This window comes from Trichosurus vulpecula, chromosome 1, assembly GCF_011100635.1.
Source record: "Trichosurus vulpecula isolate mTriVul1 chromosome 1, mTriVul1.pri, whole genome shotgun sequence".
NCBI lineage: Eukaryota > Metazoa > Chordata > Mammalia > Diprotodontia > Phalangeridae > Trichosurus > Trichosurus vulpecula.
In genome coordinates, this window is record NC_050573.1 from 201,572,338 (window position 1) to 201,588,916 (window position 16,579).

The following is a 16,579-nucleotide window of genomic DNA, read 5'->3' on the forward strand; positions in this document are numbered from 1 at the left end:
AAATTGGAGAATTAGAGTGGCATTAATAGAGGGAAGGCAGCCAGATGGAAGAGATTCAGAGCAAGAGATGATAAATTCAGTTCTGGACATAAGAACTGGTGAGATTTGTGGCTAATGTTTTCAAAAGGCAACTGAGAATACCTGTGTGGTACTTCACAAGAGATACAGCTTTGAAGAGTAGTGATAGCTGAGCAATAACAAATAAACTAGTACTGCTCTTTGGAGCAATGTGTCATGTACATATATTTTCAGAGTACACATGCCCTCAAAGTCATAAACACCAGACCTGAAAAATTACTTTGACATCTAAACCTCTAATACCTGAGGAAAGAGTGTTTCTTAAGCATTGTCATTGTAGCCTATGCTAGGCATTATATATAGCTTTTAGGGAATTTATGTACCAAAGCTGCTCAAAATGAGGTTTATTAGAAAATATTCACAGAATTTTATAACCCAAAGTTGCATTTCTCCATGACACTCCATAAACAGAACTAAAAGTGCTTCAACCAGATCAGATTATTTCTACTAGACATAAACAACAGACTATGATAAAGCATTAGGAAAGCTAATCATTTAGCTTCACAAAACAATAATAATAACAAAATTTACATGCTGGTATATTACATTTTGCAAAGCACTTCACATGTATTCTGTCATGTGAGACAGGGCTATTATTTTCCCTATTTTAAAGAAGAAACTGATGTTTAGTAAGGTTGACTTTCCCAGGGTAAAAAAACTTAATAAGGAATGGAGGCAGGACTTCAACTCAGGTATTCCTGATTCCAGGGCCAGCACTCTGTTAAAAAAAAAAAGTCTAAACGCAAAAAAGGTCTATCCTAAGAAGTTCAAAAGAATATCTTCACCTTGAGCACTGATGCATGAATAATAATATCTAAAAGTAAACAGTGTGATTCAACAGTGGCTTCTACAGAAAAAGCAGAATGATTTGTAAAGTCAAAGATAAACTATCAACTATATTTAGTGTTAGTTATCCTAATGCCAGTAGTCATCAACTAACAAATTTTATCATCAAATAAAATTTATATCAGTCTACCAGCAAAAATAGATGTTATATGAGAAAGGAAATCAGTCTGTCAATATGGGCTATAAATATAAACAGAGCTGAATTAGGATTCCCAGAGCTTATCAAGAGCTACTCACTATGATCTTGGGATGCTTACTATAACAAACATCCATAGGAAAACCCCCTAGTGAGAACTATATTCTACTTTCTTGTATCTAATATATTTTCACTTTTATATTAAAAGTCATAAATAATTGACAGGTAATTTTGCTATATTAAGCATTCAAAATGATTTTAAGTTACACCACTGAGTAGACAAATCTTTTTTCTCTTTTCTCTAATCCTTGACCCCTTATCAGAAAGTCCCAAATCATTTTTATTCTCTTCTTAATTACATATTACTGTTCCTGTGATGAAATGATCCTGAGAAGCAAGAAGGCAGACAAATTTCCAATGGAGCCAGATTAGAGAGTACAAATCTTCCACTCCAAAAGAGAATGGAGTTATACATCAAATGCTTCTCCATGTCCCTTGACCATTTGGTTTAGGTAAAAATTCCATGAAAAATGGGGAAGAAGAGGGAAGACTACAGGTGACAGACAATTGTTTGGTCTGAAATATCACTACCCTGGGAGAAGAAGCTTTGGAGGCTCAAATAGGGAAGTATCTTTTCTCACCAAGCATTGTGTTAGGGAGGCAAAGAGTGGCATTTTAGTAGGACTTAACCAGGATTGAATGTGAGGCATGCCACAGAAAAACTAAGCTTGGACCAAGGGGAGACTCAGCAGAAAGGACCTGCTTAAGAGATGGCAGAACTGCCCATCATAAAGAATATGACTAGGGAACAGGAAGTTAGGTAGGAAAGAATAAGAATCTTTGCAACCTTTCACACGATCACTCCTTTCACCTATTATTGTAGCCCCAACACTGTCCACTGTTCGGTTCCTTACAGTGCTTCACAGCAAATCCCTATTAAAACACAAATGGAGGTGTGTAGATATAAGAGAGAATGAAGAGGGTTTTGCAAACAATGCCCCCAGAAGACCTCAACTTTACTGCTGAACACTAACTCCCACTGCTGCTGCTGTGACCCCCGCCAAACCACCAAGGGCCAACCTCATCTTGTTGGCATCAACCTCAACAGACATCACCATTGATAATGTGCTCCAGGGTTCGGTTACTTTCAAGCTATTTGCAGACAAGTTTCCAAAGAAACTTCAATGCTAAGAGAATCAATCCCTTTGGTTGCAAGGGCTCTCTGCTTTCCCAGAATCACTGCTGGGTTTATGAACCAAGGTGATGACTTCACATGCTACAATAGCACTGATGTCAAGTCTATCCACAGGGAGAAATTTCCTGATGAGACTCTGAAGCCCTATGGCAATTGCTGAACCCAACACAAAGAACTCCCAGTTTTTCATCCGTATTGCTGAGACTGATTTGTTGGTCAGCAAACATGTGGTTTTTGGCCAGGTGAAAGAAAGCATGAACAGTATGGAAGCCACGGAATGCTTCAGTTCTCAGGATGGCAAGACCAGAAAGAAAATCACTACTACTGACTGTGGACAATTTTTCTAAGTGTGTGTTTGCTTTTGTCTTTCCAACTAAACCATTCCTCTGTAGCTCTCATATCCCGTAATCCTTGAACTCTCACTTACTATAATTTTCCTTGGATTTCATTTCCCTTCTTCTTTCATAAGTATGCCTAGATGGCCGTACTTTAAATTTATCAGTATGAAATAAAAACTAAACTATATTAAAAAAAGAAAGAATGGAAAAGGAAATTCTTGTAAACTTCTCCTGAAAGAGAATTTCTAGTTTAGGAAATAGCTAAGGGAAGCAATGGTAGCTATTGTAGTAATTTAAAGGAGCCAACCAGTAAGTTAATGCCTTTTCCCTTTTGTCGTTATAGGTGGAATGCTCTGCCTCCTCCTTTCTTCACATGCTGAATTACCACCTACTATCTAAAAGCCAAGTCGAATGGCACTGCTTCCAGGAAGCTTCCTAGATCTTTACATTCATTTAACAACTTCCCCTCATAAAGCCTTGTCTCTTGTAACTCTTTAATATACCTATTATGTAATGTTGTATATTATAGTTATCTGTGTTGGTGTCATATCTTCCAGTTGAACTATAAGATCATAAGGGCAGAAACAGTAGTATCTTTTCAACATTTTTAAAAAATCAACCTCAACACCTAGCATTCAGTAGGTTATAATGTCTGTAACTTCTCACCTCCTCTCCCTTTCTCTCCACTCACAGGGCCACCATACCAGTACTTCATCACCTCTTTCACGGACTATTACAACAGCCAAATTGGTCTTCCTAGTTCAGACTTTTCTCCCTCTGATCCATACACATCATTGCCAAATCAACAAAGCACACATTTCCCTCTTCTAATCTATACACCACATGTCACTTCTCAGCTCAAGAAGCTTCGGCTGCTCCCTTTTGCCTCTAGGATATAATGTAAACTCCCCTATTTGACATCTAAAGCCCTGCATGGTCTGGCTCCACCCTGTCTTTATAAAATTATTTCACATTACTCCGTCTCACACATTTTACCCTGTGGCTAAATTAGCATTTCTGATGTTTCTGTAGAAGACTTTCTTTCTCCCATCTTCATGTCTTCGCACAAGTGGTTCTTTTGTCCCTGAAATGCTTTCCCTACTTGCCTCTGCTATTTGGATTCCCAGGCATCACTTCAAATGAACACTTTCCTCTTCTCCCTGAGCTGTTAGTGCTCTTTCTCTCCCAGAAACTACTTTGTATATATTTTGCATTTACTTACATGTGTATATGTTATTACCTTCATTTGAATGAAAACTCACATAAAATAAAGGGGCTGTTTCTTTTTCTGCCTTTGTATCCCATGTATGTCTAGTGTAGGGTCTTGTATAAAATGAGTATTTATAATGCTTCCTGAATTGTAATAAATAAATGTGAACCTTTTTGGTTTTGTTTTTTTGCCTGTCCTGAGACCGGGAGAGGGAGGCATCACAAGTCCCTTAGAAAGATTACCGATTGTCAAACTGGGTAGCAAGTATTTTTCCTCTCCATAAAACCCTAAGTCCAATTTCATGCTGGAGTTATATAGAGAATGAGTGTATCTTTTAACCAGTCTTTTATAAAATGAATTTTGGACATTTCTTCGAGCCAAACAACATGATGAGAGGACAGGCAGTATAGAGAATGGGAGTGTTAAGAAGTACTCAATGAATGATCAGACACCTATATTCCTACTATACATGATAAAGAGATTCCCAAGTATATAGTCATATTCTAAAAAGGTTCAGTCAGAAAAAGTCTGGGATCCAGCATGGACTAGTTTCATTAATGAATTATGTTTTTAAGAACATTTATTAAATATACTATAAATGCCTAAGTATCCCATTGGGCACTCTAAAAACGTTTACAGAATTTGTACTTTGAGCACTGGTGATTATTATCATTTTCGCACAACATTTGGGAAATTCTTGATTCCTTAGAACACTGATTTCTTCTAGTAGGGTTTACTAACTTATTTCCTTTCAGGAAAAGAAAGGGGATATTTCAAGTCCTAACAAACCTACAATTGTTTATGTCTAACACCCAATTATTTTTGATAAAATAATGGTTGTTTAAAAGCCCAATAAGGATGATGCTTAACCATTCTGAAAGAAAAAATTACCTTGAGATGTGTTGCCCGCTTGAAGGCTTTACTACAGATGGGGCAAACATGGATCCGCTCTTTGCCATGAACTTCTTTGCTATGGTGCATTAACATGGTTGCAGATGAGAAAGTGCGATTACATTCGAAACACTGGTGCACTCGACCTTCTTTTTCAGACTGACTGCTTTTATTCAGGTTTGGTGAAACATCAGTCACCTGGAGAAATTTATGAAGAGAATTACTTTATACTTTTAACAAATATGTTTATTCTTTGTGTACAGGTCTGCATACATGTTGTTAAAAACAGTGATATGCATGTCACTATTTCCTTTTTTTTACTTATATTTAAATAGTTTAACTGACAGATATAACAACAATAACAAAACAACAAAACAAATCATACACTCATACCTTAAACACTTATCCAAGCTGTACATGTTTTATCAACCTACCAATGCACGCAAAAGATATGTATAAATTCAATTCGAAGTGTTCCTTGAGGAAATAAAGAACAATACAAAGCTAAAGGAATATTCAGTATTGTGGTTAGACCATGCCAATATAATAAAAATGGAAATACTGACAAAATTAATTTATAAAAAATTTAATGTTACATTAATCAAATTACCAAGGAGATACTTGAAAAAATTTGATAAAATAATAAAATTCATTTGGAAAAACAAAAAAAAATTTAGACTATCAAGGGAAATGATGAAAAGAAGTAGGGACAGAGGGGAAATAGTACTTTCGGACCTCAACCTGTATTATAAAGTGCAGTCATCAAAACCATGTGGTTCTTGGTTAAAAAACAGAGAGATCAAAGAACAGACTAGACAAGGAGAATCAGAAACAACAGAACTCAACAACCCCGTGTTTGACAAAATGGAAAACAATGCCCAGGAAAAAAAATTCCACGTCTGATTAAAAAACAAAAACAAAACCTTCTATGAAAACTGGAAATCAATCTGGCAGAAAGTAGGCTTAGACCAACTACCTCACGCCACACTCCATAATACAGTAGTCTAAATGGATACATGACCTTAATATTAAAGATCATACCTTTAAAAAATTAGAAGAAAAACAGATCATTTCCTCTTCATAGCTATGAGTGGAAGTATTCTCAATTAAACAAGAGATAGAAGCACTTACAAAAGATAATGTTTCTATGAAACTGAAAACCTTCTGCATAGACAATAACATATCCAGGATAAAAAGGGAAGTTGCCAAATGGGGAAAAAATCTTTATATCAAATTTCTCTGATAAAAGTTTTGGTATTCAACTTATATACATAATATAAACATACATGTGAATGTATGTGCACATACACAAACACATATATACCCCCACAGATAAGTGGTTAAAAGATATAAACAAATTCTTCTCAAAAGAAGAATTGCAAGTATTCACAACCATATGAGAAAATGTTCCAAATTACTAACGAAAAGAGAAATGCAAATCCAAACAACCCTGAAGTTTCACCTCACGCCCTATAAATTAGGAAAAATGACCAAAAAATGGTAATAGTCAATGTTGGAGGAATTGTAAAATGATGGACACTAATACACTGTTGATGGAGGTGTGAAATGGTATCACAATTTTGGAAAGTAATTTGGAATTATGCAAATAAAGTAATTAAAATTTTCATACCCTTTGAAACAGAGACTCTATTCTATTACTGGGCTTATACCCCAAGAAAGTCACTAATAAGAAAGACCCCATACTCCAAAATATTTATAGCAGCACTTTTGGAAACAAAGTATATGCCCATCAATTGGAGAATGACTAAGCAAACTGTGGTCTATGAATGTAAAGGAATATTGCTGTGCTGTAAAGAATGATCTGTGTAATGAATACAGAGAAGCATAGAAAGAGCTGTTATGAACTGATGTAGAATGAAGTAAAAGAAGCCAAGAAAACAGTAAACACAAGAACTACAACAATGCAAATGGAAAGAACTACATATCAAAGAATCAAAAGTAACTGCAACAAAATTATAAGAATCAAGAAGGACTTGAATGAAGACATATGAGCAGACACTTCCAACCCACCCCTTTATGGAGTTGACAGGTGTTATACATTACATGTTTTCAGACTTTTTCAAACTATTTATCAGATGTGCTGTTTTTTTTCTCTCCAAAAACCACTATTTGTAATATGGGATGGCTCTAAGGAAGGGACAGGGAAAGAGATACTTTGGGATAATTACGAAAATATATCAATAAAAACTGATTTTAAAAAAGGATCATTGGGCTCACCTGAAAATTGATTTAAAAAAAAAAAGGCTGTATACTCTGTTTCAAGAAATCATAAATGAAAAAAAAAATCACAAATGAAAATTGCCAAGATCTATTAGAACTAGAGGGCAAGATAAAGATAGAGAGAATCTACTGATTACCTCCTGAAAGGAATCATAAAAGATTGTAGGAATATCATAGTCAAAATTAAAAACGGAAAAAAATACTAGAAACATCCAGAAAGGATTACTGTTTATATACTAAGAAACTATAATCAAGACCACACGAGACTTGGCAGCTTCTTTTAAAAATGACAGGACATCTTGGAATACTGAATTCTAAAAGACAAAAGATACAGGTTTACAACCAAAAATAACTTAGCCTACAAAGCTGAGTATACTCCTATGCAGAAAAATAAATAGACTTTAATGTAATAAGATGACTTTCAAATATTCTACTGAAAAGATCAGGAAAATAGGAATCTTGAAATAGAAACACAAGAATTAAGAGAAATTTAGAGAGGTATATTTAAGTAATTTTGGAAGGCACTATAAAATATAAGTATTAATTTTTCTAATGGGAGAGAAAAAACCAGAGCTCCTTCAGGACTCTAATATTTTCAAAGGGTATTGAGGAAGTTAAATAAGAAAAACAGAGGTCCTGGGGACAGACTGGTTCTCTTCTAAGGGCATTTAGGGGGAAGGGTAAAAGGAATATATCAGTGTAGAAAGGAGAAGACGGGAGTCTCATAATTGGAGCATCTGAGAATTATACATACATGGAGGAATGGGTGAGAAGAGCAGCTATCAAAGAAACAAAGAGATACATGTAAACAGTTTGATATAAAAATATATCAGAGTCAACATGGAAACAAGCAGAGATAAAGATGTAAGGAACCTTGAGAGGCTAACCATCATGCCATTGATGCTACCACTGCTCAAAAGTTTTAGAAAGACTTTACTTTCCATCAGTAATTGTCATATAGACTTGAGTCAACTCCTATTTCCCTGAATGAGGTAAATGTTTATTCTTTTTTTCATATATTTTCAGATACCACTATAAATCATGCTATCATAGTATATAAATACCTACATATGTATAAACCTGTGTGTGTGTGTGTGTATAAATAATTGAAAAATAAAACACTACCAGTATTCTATGTCATTCACCACTGATCGTCATAACGTCATAACGTTGCCCCAATTAGAGTCATTTTGCAATCAGGTTATTGTGGTGATAATGTGATTAAAGATTCCCTCTCTTCCCTGCAACACCCCCCCCTCCACCCTCCCATCCAATAGGCCTCAGGTGGGGCTAGTTAAGAGAGGCCAGATTAGAGGCAGGTCTACACTTTTATGATGCCAATCAGTGACTAAAGAACTTTCCCAAACCCTTTTGCTTATTGGGCTTGAAGCCCTCAGGCCCTAAAAAGAGTATATACACCCAGAAGGTAGCCATTGAGAACTGAGAATTCAGAATTCAGCCTAAGGAGGAGAAGTAAGAATTCCAAGAGGACAGAGCTGCAGAAAGAGTGGAGAGTAGAAACCAGGGAGCTGCAGAGACCAGAGAACTGAGCAGGGAGAAAACACAAACAAGCAGACAATTAGGATTTGTGAGTGTTTATGGGGAGGCCCCAGCAGAGTGGAAGGTTACAGGATGACTTGGTTTCTTGCTATAATACTGTGTTATAATTTCCTTGTTGCTACACTGAGGTGGGCTTACTGGTTTTGGAATATAATTACTGCTATTTCAGATTGGAGTTATTGGTCTTCAGGTTTGATCCTCTGGTGTCTAAATAAATGCTATACTTCCTCTGCCTTCTACCTAGAGAGTTTTTCACACTTTGCAATTCCGAACCATACAGGCATGTTCATGGTCATCCTCAAGGTCATGAATCTTGCCTTGTTGATATATTTTGGCAACGAGGATGGGATCACAAAGTGTAGTACCTCTATTTGTTCCAAGATCCATGGTCATTTAGATTGTAAGGCCAAGGATTCTGGAGGGGCGAAAATGTAATGTTAAGCAAAGTGGGATTTTTGCTGAATTGAAAATGTGTTGAGTTTTGGCCAATCAGAGACTTGTATGTGTGTTGAGTTCTAGCCAATCAGATACCTGAGTTCTAGCCAACCAGATAGTGGCTAGAACTGTAAATAAGGAGGGCCCAGAGTGTGAGAGAAGCAGACATTGAAGAGGGTCTTGAAGAGAAGACATCGAGAGAGCTGCCAGCATTGAGCAGAAAGGAAATCTAAAAGAGCTGGGGAAAGCCTCCGAGAACGCAGAGGAGATCTCAGAGCAAGGAGACCTTGGATGGAAGAGACTTGCTGATGGAGCCTCTGAACTTTGAAGGCTAGTGGAAGCGAGGAGAGCTGTAGGGCAGAGACCTGCCCATGCGAAGGAGGATTAGCTTTAGCCCCTTTTGAGAGCTCTGAAAGTGAACTGAGCTGTTAACACAGAGCTTCGGGACTTTGGAGGTGAACCGAGATGGTGATGTTGGTGGTGTGTGTTGCTGCTCTGTTAAGCTTTGTTTTCTCAGAAACAGAAGCACGGGGCAGGAACCCCCGGAGCCTGCTGTCAGGCAGGAACTTGGAGTGGAGCAGTCTCTATGAGCTGGAGCCTGGTGCAGGAGCGGAAAGTTGCCTTTGTGTGAGTCCAGGTGGGAGTCAGGAGTGGTTGGCCTACAGAGGAGCAGCCATGGGACTTGGAGGTCAACCCCGGGTCAAGATGAAAGAGGACTTTGTTTGGATGCTTGGTAATGATTAAGGAGACTGTTCCTACTGTGACCTAGGGGTGGATGGTGTGGTATTTTCTGCTACCCCTTAAGAATGTGTGGTGCTAAGGAAGACTTTAGCCTGGGACACCCCCTGATTTGGGGATGCAATGATATATATACAATGGAGTGTGATATTCTGTAACCTAGGTGTGGATATGAGATAAATGATATACTTTGCTTAAGGATGTTGCCATGAATGTTATGCTATGCTTTGTTGAATAATGCTGTGGTTTGCTGCTGAATAAGTAAGAGTTCATTATACTGTGAGATTGGACCCCCTGCAATTGATCACAGAAATGGTCCTTGGATGTGCTGCCATGATTGATATTACAGTTACTAATACATTTTAACCATACATAAAGAGTTGTATCATAGTACATATTACTGTTATCTCCCCTCCTTTCCTACCACACTATTAGACTGTAAGATCCCTGAAGGCAGAGAATATAATATTCAACTTGAAAAATTTAACAAAGTACAAAGAAAAAAATTAGACATTTTTTGCACAAAAGAAGTTTATATTCTATTGGAGGGATATAATGTAGAGAAAGAAATAAGTATAACTTAGACTTCCCTCTCCCAGTACCTAGCATAGTGTTCTCACACTATGTCCCTAATCAATATTTTTTTTGTATTATATTGTACTGTTTTTACTGTACACTTGCCTAGGTACATTCCCATCTGCTTTATTCCTCTTGCTTATTCCACTGTGGCTCCTTGGAATGTCTGCTCTTGCTATTCTAACAAATACTCCTGCCTCCTCAACTCACTCAACATACCTTATTGTTCCTCAATTTAAATGAAAACTCCATTCCTCCGAGCATTTCACATCAGTTAAAACTCTGCACTGAAGACTACTCCTCCAGGAGGAGGGTTTCATATATACCCTTACTGCCCACTGCCACACGCAGGCCACTCTTCTACTACCTTAGCCACCCCTCCTCCTCCTCAAAGTCCATGCAATATAACAACAAGAGCAACAAGAAGAATTTAATATTTTTATGGAACTTCCAAGATTTGCAAAGCCCTTTACATACTTGGTCTCATTTTCACAACAATCCTGTGAGATGGCAGCTAATTAACATTTTCATTTTACAGAGGCCGGGTGACTGCTTGCTCAGGTTACACAGCTAATAAGTATCTAAGACAAGATTTGAACTCAGGTCCCCCTGATTTCAAGTCCAGTGCATTATCCACTACAGAATCTAGCTGTTCTGTCCTTATCCTTGCTATCATTTTTGCTACTACTCATCTAATCTCCTCAATGACTTTTACACATGGCTAATGGTTGTCATCCTGTGTGTACCTTAATATTCATTTCAGATGATACTTCCAACGCAGATATTCTACCCCCTCATTAACTATCTTAAATAAAATCTGTTCTCTATCCTACCTTCAACTATTCACTTTTTTCACTGCCTCACTTTTTTAGAGAACCATCCTGATTTAAAAATATCAAATTTTGAAATTCCATTCTTTGATCAGAACCCTTTAATCCTTCCTCTAGCTCACCTAAAATCACAGTAAATCTGAAATATAAAGAAAAAATTCTCTTCTATGCTGATGATATTTTTATTATTTTCAAGAGTAACCTTGGCTGCCAAATAAACATGGTATGAGGCAGACATCTAAAATTCAAATAAGCAGTACTAAAAAGGCCTGGGGCAGCTAAGTGGCACACAGTCAGGCCTGGAGTCAGGAAGACTCCTCTTTCTGAGTTCCAATCTGGCCTCAGAAACTTGCTAGCTGTGACTCTGGGCAAGTAACTTAACCCTATTTGCTTCAGTTTCCTCATTTGTAAAATGGGCTGGAAAAGGAAACAGCAAATCGCTCCAGTATCTCTGCCAAGAAAACCCTAAAAGGGGTCATAAAAAGTTGGACATGACTGAAAAACAACTAAACAATAACAAAAAATGCCCATCTGATAGCAAATCATTTGGCTACTTGGAGTTACAATTTTGTAGTTAGCTCAATTAAGATGGACTCTTTAGAAAGCAGTTTTGCTCAAAACACTGGTCTTTTACACAAGCTACACAGAGGTTCTCTTGTGGTTAATATGGCTGGCTATTAACACTTTCCCTTATCATTTGGAGAGAGTTCAAACCATCTTTTCTATGTATTATGACATAAAAAACTCCCATGAGTTATCTGAAAGGTTACAAACGTCTTAGATATTTCCATGAAATTAATAACTTTACCATTACTTCAAGTAAAGAAAAAAAGAAGGGAAAATAAAGTTTATTCATAAAGTGATAGGGTACTTCATGCCTAGACTATTTCAATAACCTTCTTATTGGTATCCCTGCTTTAAGTCTCTTCTCACTCTAGTCCATCCTCCACTCACCTTGACCAAACTGATGTTCCTAAAGTCCAGTTACGACAATGTCACTGCCCTGGTCGATAAAGTCCAATGCTTAACTTTTGCTTCCAGTGTCAAATATAATATCCTCATTTGGCTTCTGAAATACTTCATAACCTGGTTCCTTCATACCTTTTCTGTCTTCTTATGCTTACTCTCTTTTATATACTCGGCAATCCAGTAACACTGGCCTCCTTTTCATTTCTTATATGTTTAAGTTTATATTTACTTGTCTTTCTCATATGGTTGATTTTTTCACTTGTTTCTGGCCATTGTAAAGTTCTTACTTTTTCTTACTTGTCCATGATTTTTATGTATACACTGTATTTCTACTTAAGTTTTTTACTTAGCCTCTTTTCCTAAAATGGAAATTTTGCTGGGCAGAAACTTTTTGCAAATGATGATATTAATGCTTTTTAAAAGTAAGAAACTTTTAAAATATTTCTTTTTCAGATGTAAGATTACAATGAAATTTTAACTGAAACAGTATACGTCTTTACAGTTTTTACTAAACACATTTGCAAAAGAATGACTTGCTTTGATTATATGGCAAAGCAAGTGTTTTCCCCCTAAGAAAATACGCAATGCAACCAGAACCAGAGAATTTCATAAGGTGCTTTTGGAGTAACTGATTCATCTGGATATAACTTTAATGAAGCTCATCCTAATTATTTTCTTTAGTAATTCTATCATAGTACGATGAAAGTATTTGCCTTCTACAATCATTGCTCTTTTTGTCCTTCTTTGTCATTATGGCTTTGTGCTAAAAAGAAAAAAATTTGGTAGATATAATTTATTTGTAATTGAAGATTTTACAAGGATTTGTTTAAAAACATCTCCCAACTCAATATCAGGGTAAGCTTTCCTTGAATCTCATATATTTCATATGCCTGATAACATAGCCATTTAACTATATTATAATATCTTTTATTTTTAAATTTATATAACTGAAATAAATTTATTAAATAGTTGTTTGTTAATTCAGGGTGTCTTCTATTATGTTCTACCTAAGTAATTTCTTTCTGCTATCACTTTCTAAGGAAAAACATAGTACACTATCCCCTTCTTTTCTTTATAAAGATTCTTCAAGCAGAAAGTCAAGCCAATGCGCACTTATTAAGCACCTTTTAGATGCCAGGCACCATGCTAAACACCGAGGATACAAAGGCAAAAAGCATTTCCCATCCTTCAGGGAACTCATAGTCTAACATTAAAACAATTATGTAATCCTGAAGACAAGATAGATACATGATAAAATGGGGCTTCTTTCAAGGGAAAGAATTAATATTTAGGAAGACCAGGAAAAGCTTCTTGTAGAACATGGGAAGCCGAAATTTGAAGGAAGCCAGGGAAACCAGGAGGTGGAAATGAGGAAAGAGAGAATCTAAGTACAGGGGACAATAAATGAAAATATGTGGAGTCAGGAGATGAAGCATTCTGTGGAAAGAACAGCAAGAAAGCTGGTGTTGAAGGATTATGGAAAAAGTAAAGAGGAGTAAAATGCAATAAAGGACTAGAAAAGTAGGAAAGAGAGGAAGGGGAGAGGTGTCAGTTTTTGAAGGGCTTTAAATGGCAAATACAGCATTTTATATTTGATCTGAGAGGTAACATGGAGCTACTGTAGTTTACTGTACTTTACTGAGGATTAGGGCATGGTTTTGATGTGATCAGACCTGTGCAGAATCCCACTACTGAGCACATATCCCACAGAGGTCAAAGGCAGAAAGATAGGCCTCATATGGATACCAGCTTTTTTTATGACAAAAAAACTGGAAACAGTGGGTACCCAATAATTGGGGAAAAGCTGAAGAAACAAGTAAGAAGAGAATATCATCAATCTTGTTGCTTTAATAAACATCTTAGTTCCTCAAACCTCTCATCGAGCTCTTTCCCCACTGTCCTTCCCACCCCCTCCCCCCAACCCCAGCTGGGAATCTTGCCTCATATTTCGATTAAAAAAAAAAATTAAGGCTTCTCACAAAGAGCTCCCTCTTCTCTCCTCCTCCTCATTTCACATAACTCAGATGCCTTCTCCTACTATCTCCTCCTTCACTTTAGTCTCACATGAAGCGGTGGCTCTTCTCTTTGCCAAAGCAACCCCCTTGTATATTTAGAAGTGATTCCATCCTGATGTTCTGTCATTCCTACTCTCTTGCTGACCTTCAATCCTGTCCTACCTACTGGCCATTTACCTTCTGCCTACAAATATGTCTGCAGCTCTCTCATACTCAGAAAAATCCCCACTTGATCCATCCATTCTCCACTAGCTATCAGTCTCTTTATCTCCTCCGTTCTGATGAACCTGCCATACGCATAGACCACAACATTTTGGGATGCCCCTGAACCTTAACAATACTAATATCCCACTTTCTGCCAAAGGCCTTTCCTATTCCTTCTTAATCTCAATGCCTTTCCTCTGAGACATTCACAATTTATCCTGTATATATTTTGTTTGGACACAATTGTTTACATTTTCTCATCCTCATTAGACTGAGGTCGTTGAAAGCAGAAACTTTTTTTTTTGGCATCCCCAATGCTTAGCAAGCACTTAATACTTATTGATTAACTAACTTTAATCCTACTGAATCTATGATACTTAGGAATCTAAGAATTGTCAAACATAACAGGACGTTGTACCTGATAGGTGAGTTCATCAGAATTGCCTGAAGTTGAATGCGGCGTGTGGCTCACTAGTATTACTTGCTGTGACCCTGTCCCACTTTGGCCAGAAAGAGAGGAATCTGTTAGTAGAGCTGGGAACTGCTGAGCCTAATAAAAAGAAAAATATAATTTCATGAACTGTTAAATGACTATCAAAGTAAACAATAATTTTTAAGATACCATACACATTAAAGATGAATCATATATTGTGAGAATAGTATCATAGCTTTAGAGTTGGAAGGGATACTGGAAGTCATCTAGTTCACCCTCTTATTTTACAGAGGAGAAAACAGACCTAGAGAGGTTAACAATTTATACTTTAAAAAATTAAGATGAATACATTACTTTACAAAATGGCAAACTATTACAAAATGGAAGTGACTTTACTTATAAAGAACATAGCTGATTAAATGGAGTTAAAATCAGTTAATATACCTCAAAATGATATTACACTGTGGAATTTAAGTCCCAGAACTTTTAATGTCTTTTACTCAAGCTTATTTTATTTTGAAAAGCTGCAAGCACAGGGTCAGAAAAGTGGGAATGATTAGTGGTTAAGTTAGGAATAAAAAGGTAATGAATACTTCAGACAACTTAGATAATAGGCACTGGGAAAAGAATTATAAGTGTAATGTGAAATCAGAAGCACAAAAAGAAGATACCAACACAGATGAACATTAGCCAACTAGCTAAGAGGAAATGATTCTTTAATTCAGAGGTATTATTTCTTGTTTGAAACTTAAAACTGAAATGAAGGGAACACTACGTGTATACAGAGACACAAAGGACAGAGTATTGAACTTGAATTACAGAAGGCCTGGATTCAACTCCAGATTCAAACACTTAAAAGATGCATGACCCTAGGCAATTCACTTAACTAGTCTAAACACAGTAGGACTAACAACACAAACACAAAATAGGGATAACATAGTACTCAAGCCCTTTTTAGTACAAGAGAGCTATAGACAAGTATTTGAATAGCACTAGTTATTTTCCAACCCTCAATAAAGTCCTTGCTGATGTAAAAATTTAATTTCATCCTAATAAAGCTAGAACATTTGATGAAAATGTACAATGCAGCACATACAAGCTTCCATGAAGTTTAATATGTAGGCAGGATAAACACATAGCAAAATAACATGTAATAATTCGTCTTGTTCCAAAAAAACTGAAGAGTATTTTTGAGGTGCATTTTCCCTCAATTTTTTATAGGCCCTAGACCATGCTTCATCAAGGCCAATGTCCTTTCATGCTTCTAAGAGCTGGCTTCCCCTAACCTCCCAAACTTTACTTCTTAGTCTAAGAACAGTAATCAAATAGACACTATCAATGCGTTAAGGAACAGGGTCAGCTATTTACTGGTTTGCCTCACTGTCCTGTAACTTCCCAGACCAGAATTCCTTTCTCTATTTTCCCCTAAAAAAAAAAGAAAAGCTATTTTTTTTGTAAATATAAGTTTCTTAAGGGCAGAGACTGTCTTTTTTGTATCTGTCCTCCAGCAAAGAGTACAATGCTTGTCAGTCAGTAAGTGTTTATTAAGTCCTCATTATGTGCATTTTCACTGGATGTCCCTCTTAATCTCTCCCTCCTAGCTTCATTCAATTCTCAGGTAAAGTCACAGCCAGAATCCTTTCAAAGTCTTCCTTAATCTTAGTGTCTTCCTTCTTAGGCTATCCTCAATTTATCCTGTAAATCATTACATTTTTGTTTGAATATTGCCTTCTCCACTGGGCGGCAAACTCCTTATTTTTAATATTATTTTATATTTCTATTCTTGAAATCCTCTACAAGGTACTGCTCATAATGTTAGTCAGTCAACAAGCATTCATTAAGTACCTATTATTTATTTTCCAGGCACCTTGCCAATGGCAGGGG

General features: G+C 36.6%; 1 protein-coding gene across 1 annotated transcript in view; it reads right to left on the bottom strand.

The window, feature by feature from the left end:
- Positions 1–16,579, bottom strand: part of ZNF236 (zinc finger protein 236) — a 228,706-nt gene that overhangs the window by 15,481 nt on the left and 196,646 nt on the right. Inside the window, exons 29-30 of the mRNA XM_036760000.1 lie at positions 14,681–14,812; positions 4,695–4,892 (exon numbers count right to left, since the gene is read on the bottom strand). Of these exons, the coding sequence (XP_036615895.1) occupies positions 4,695–4,892; positions 14,681–14,812 (330 nt within the window). The remainder of the gene's footprint in view (positions 1–4,694; positions 4,893–14,680; positions 14,813–16,579) is intronic.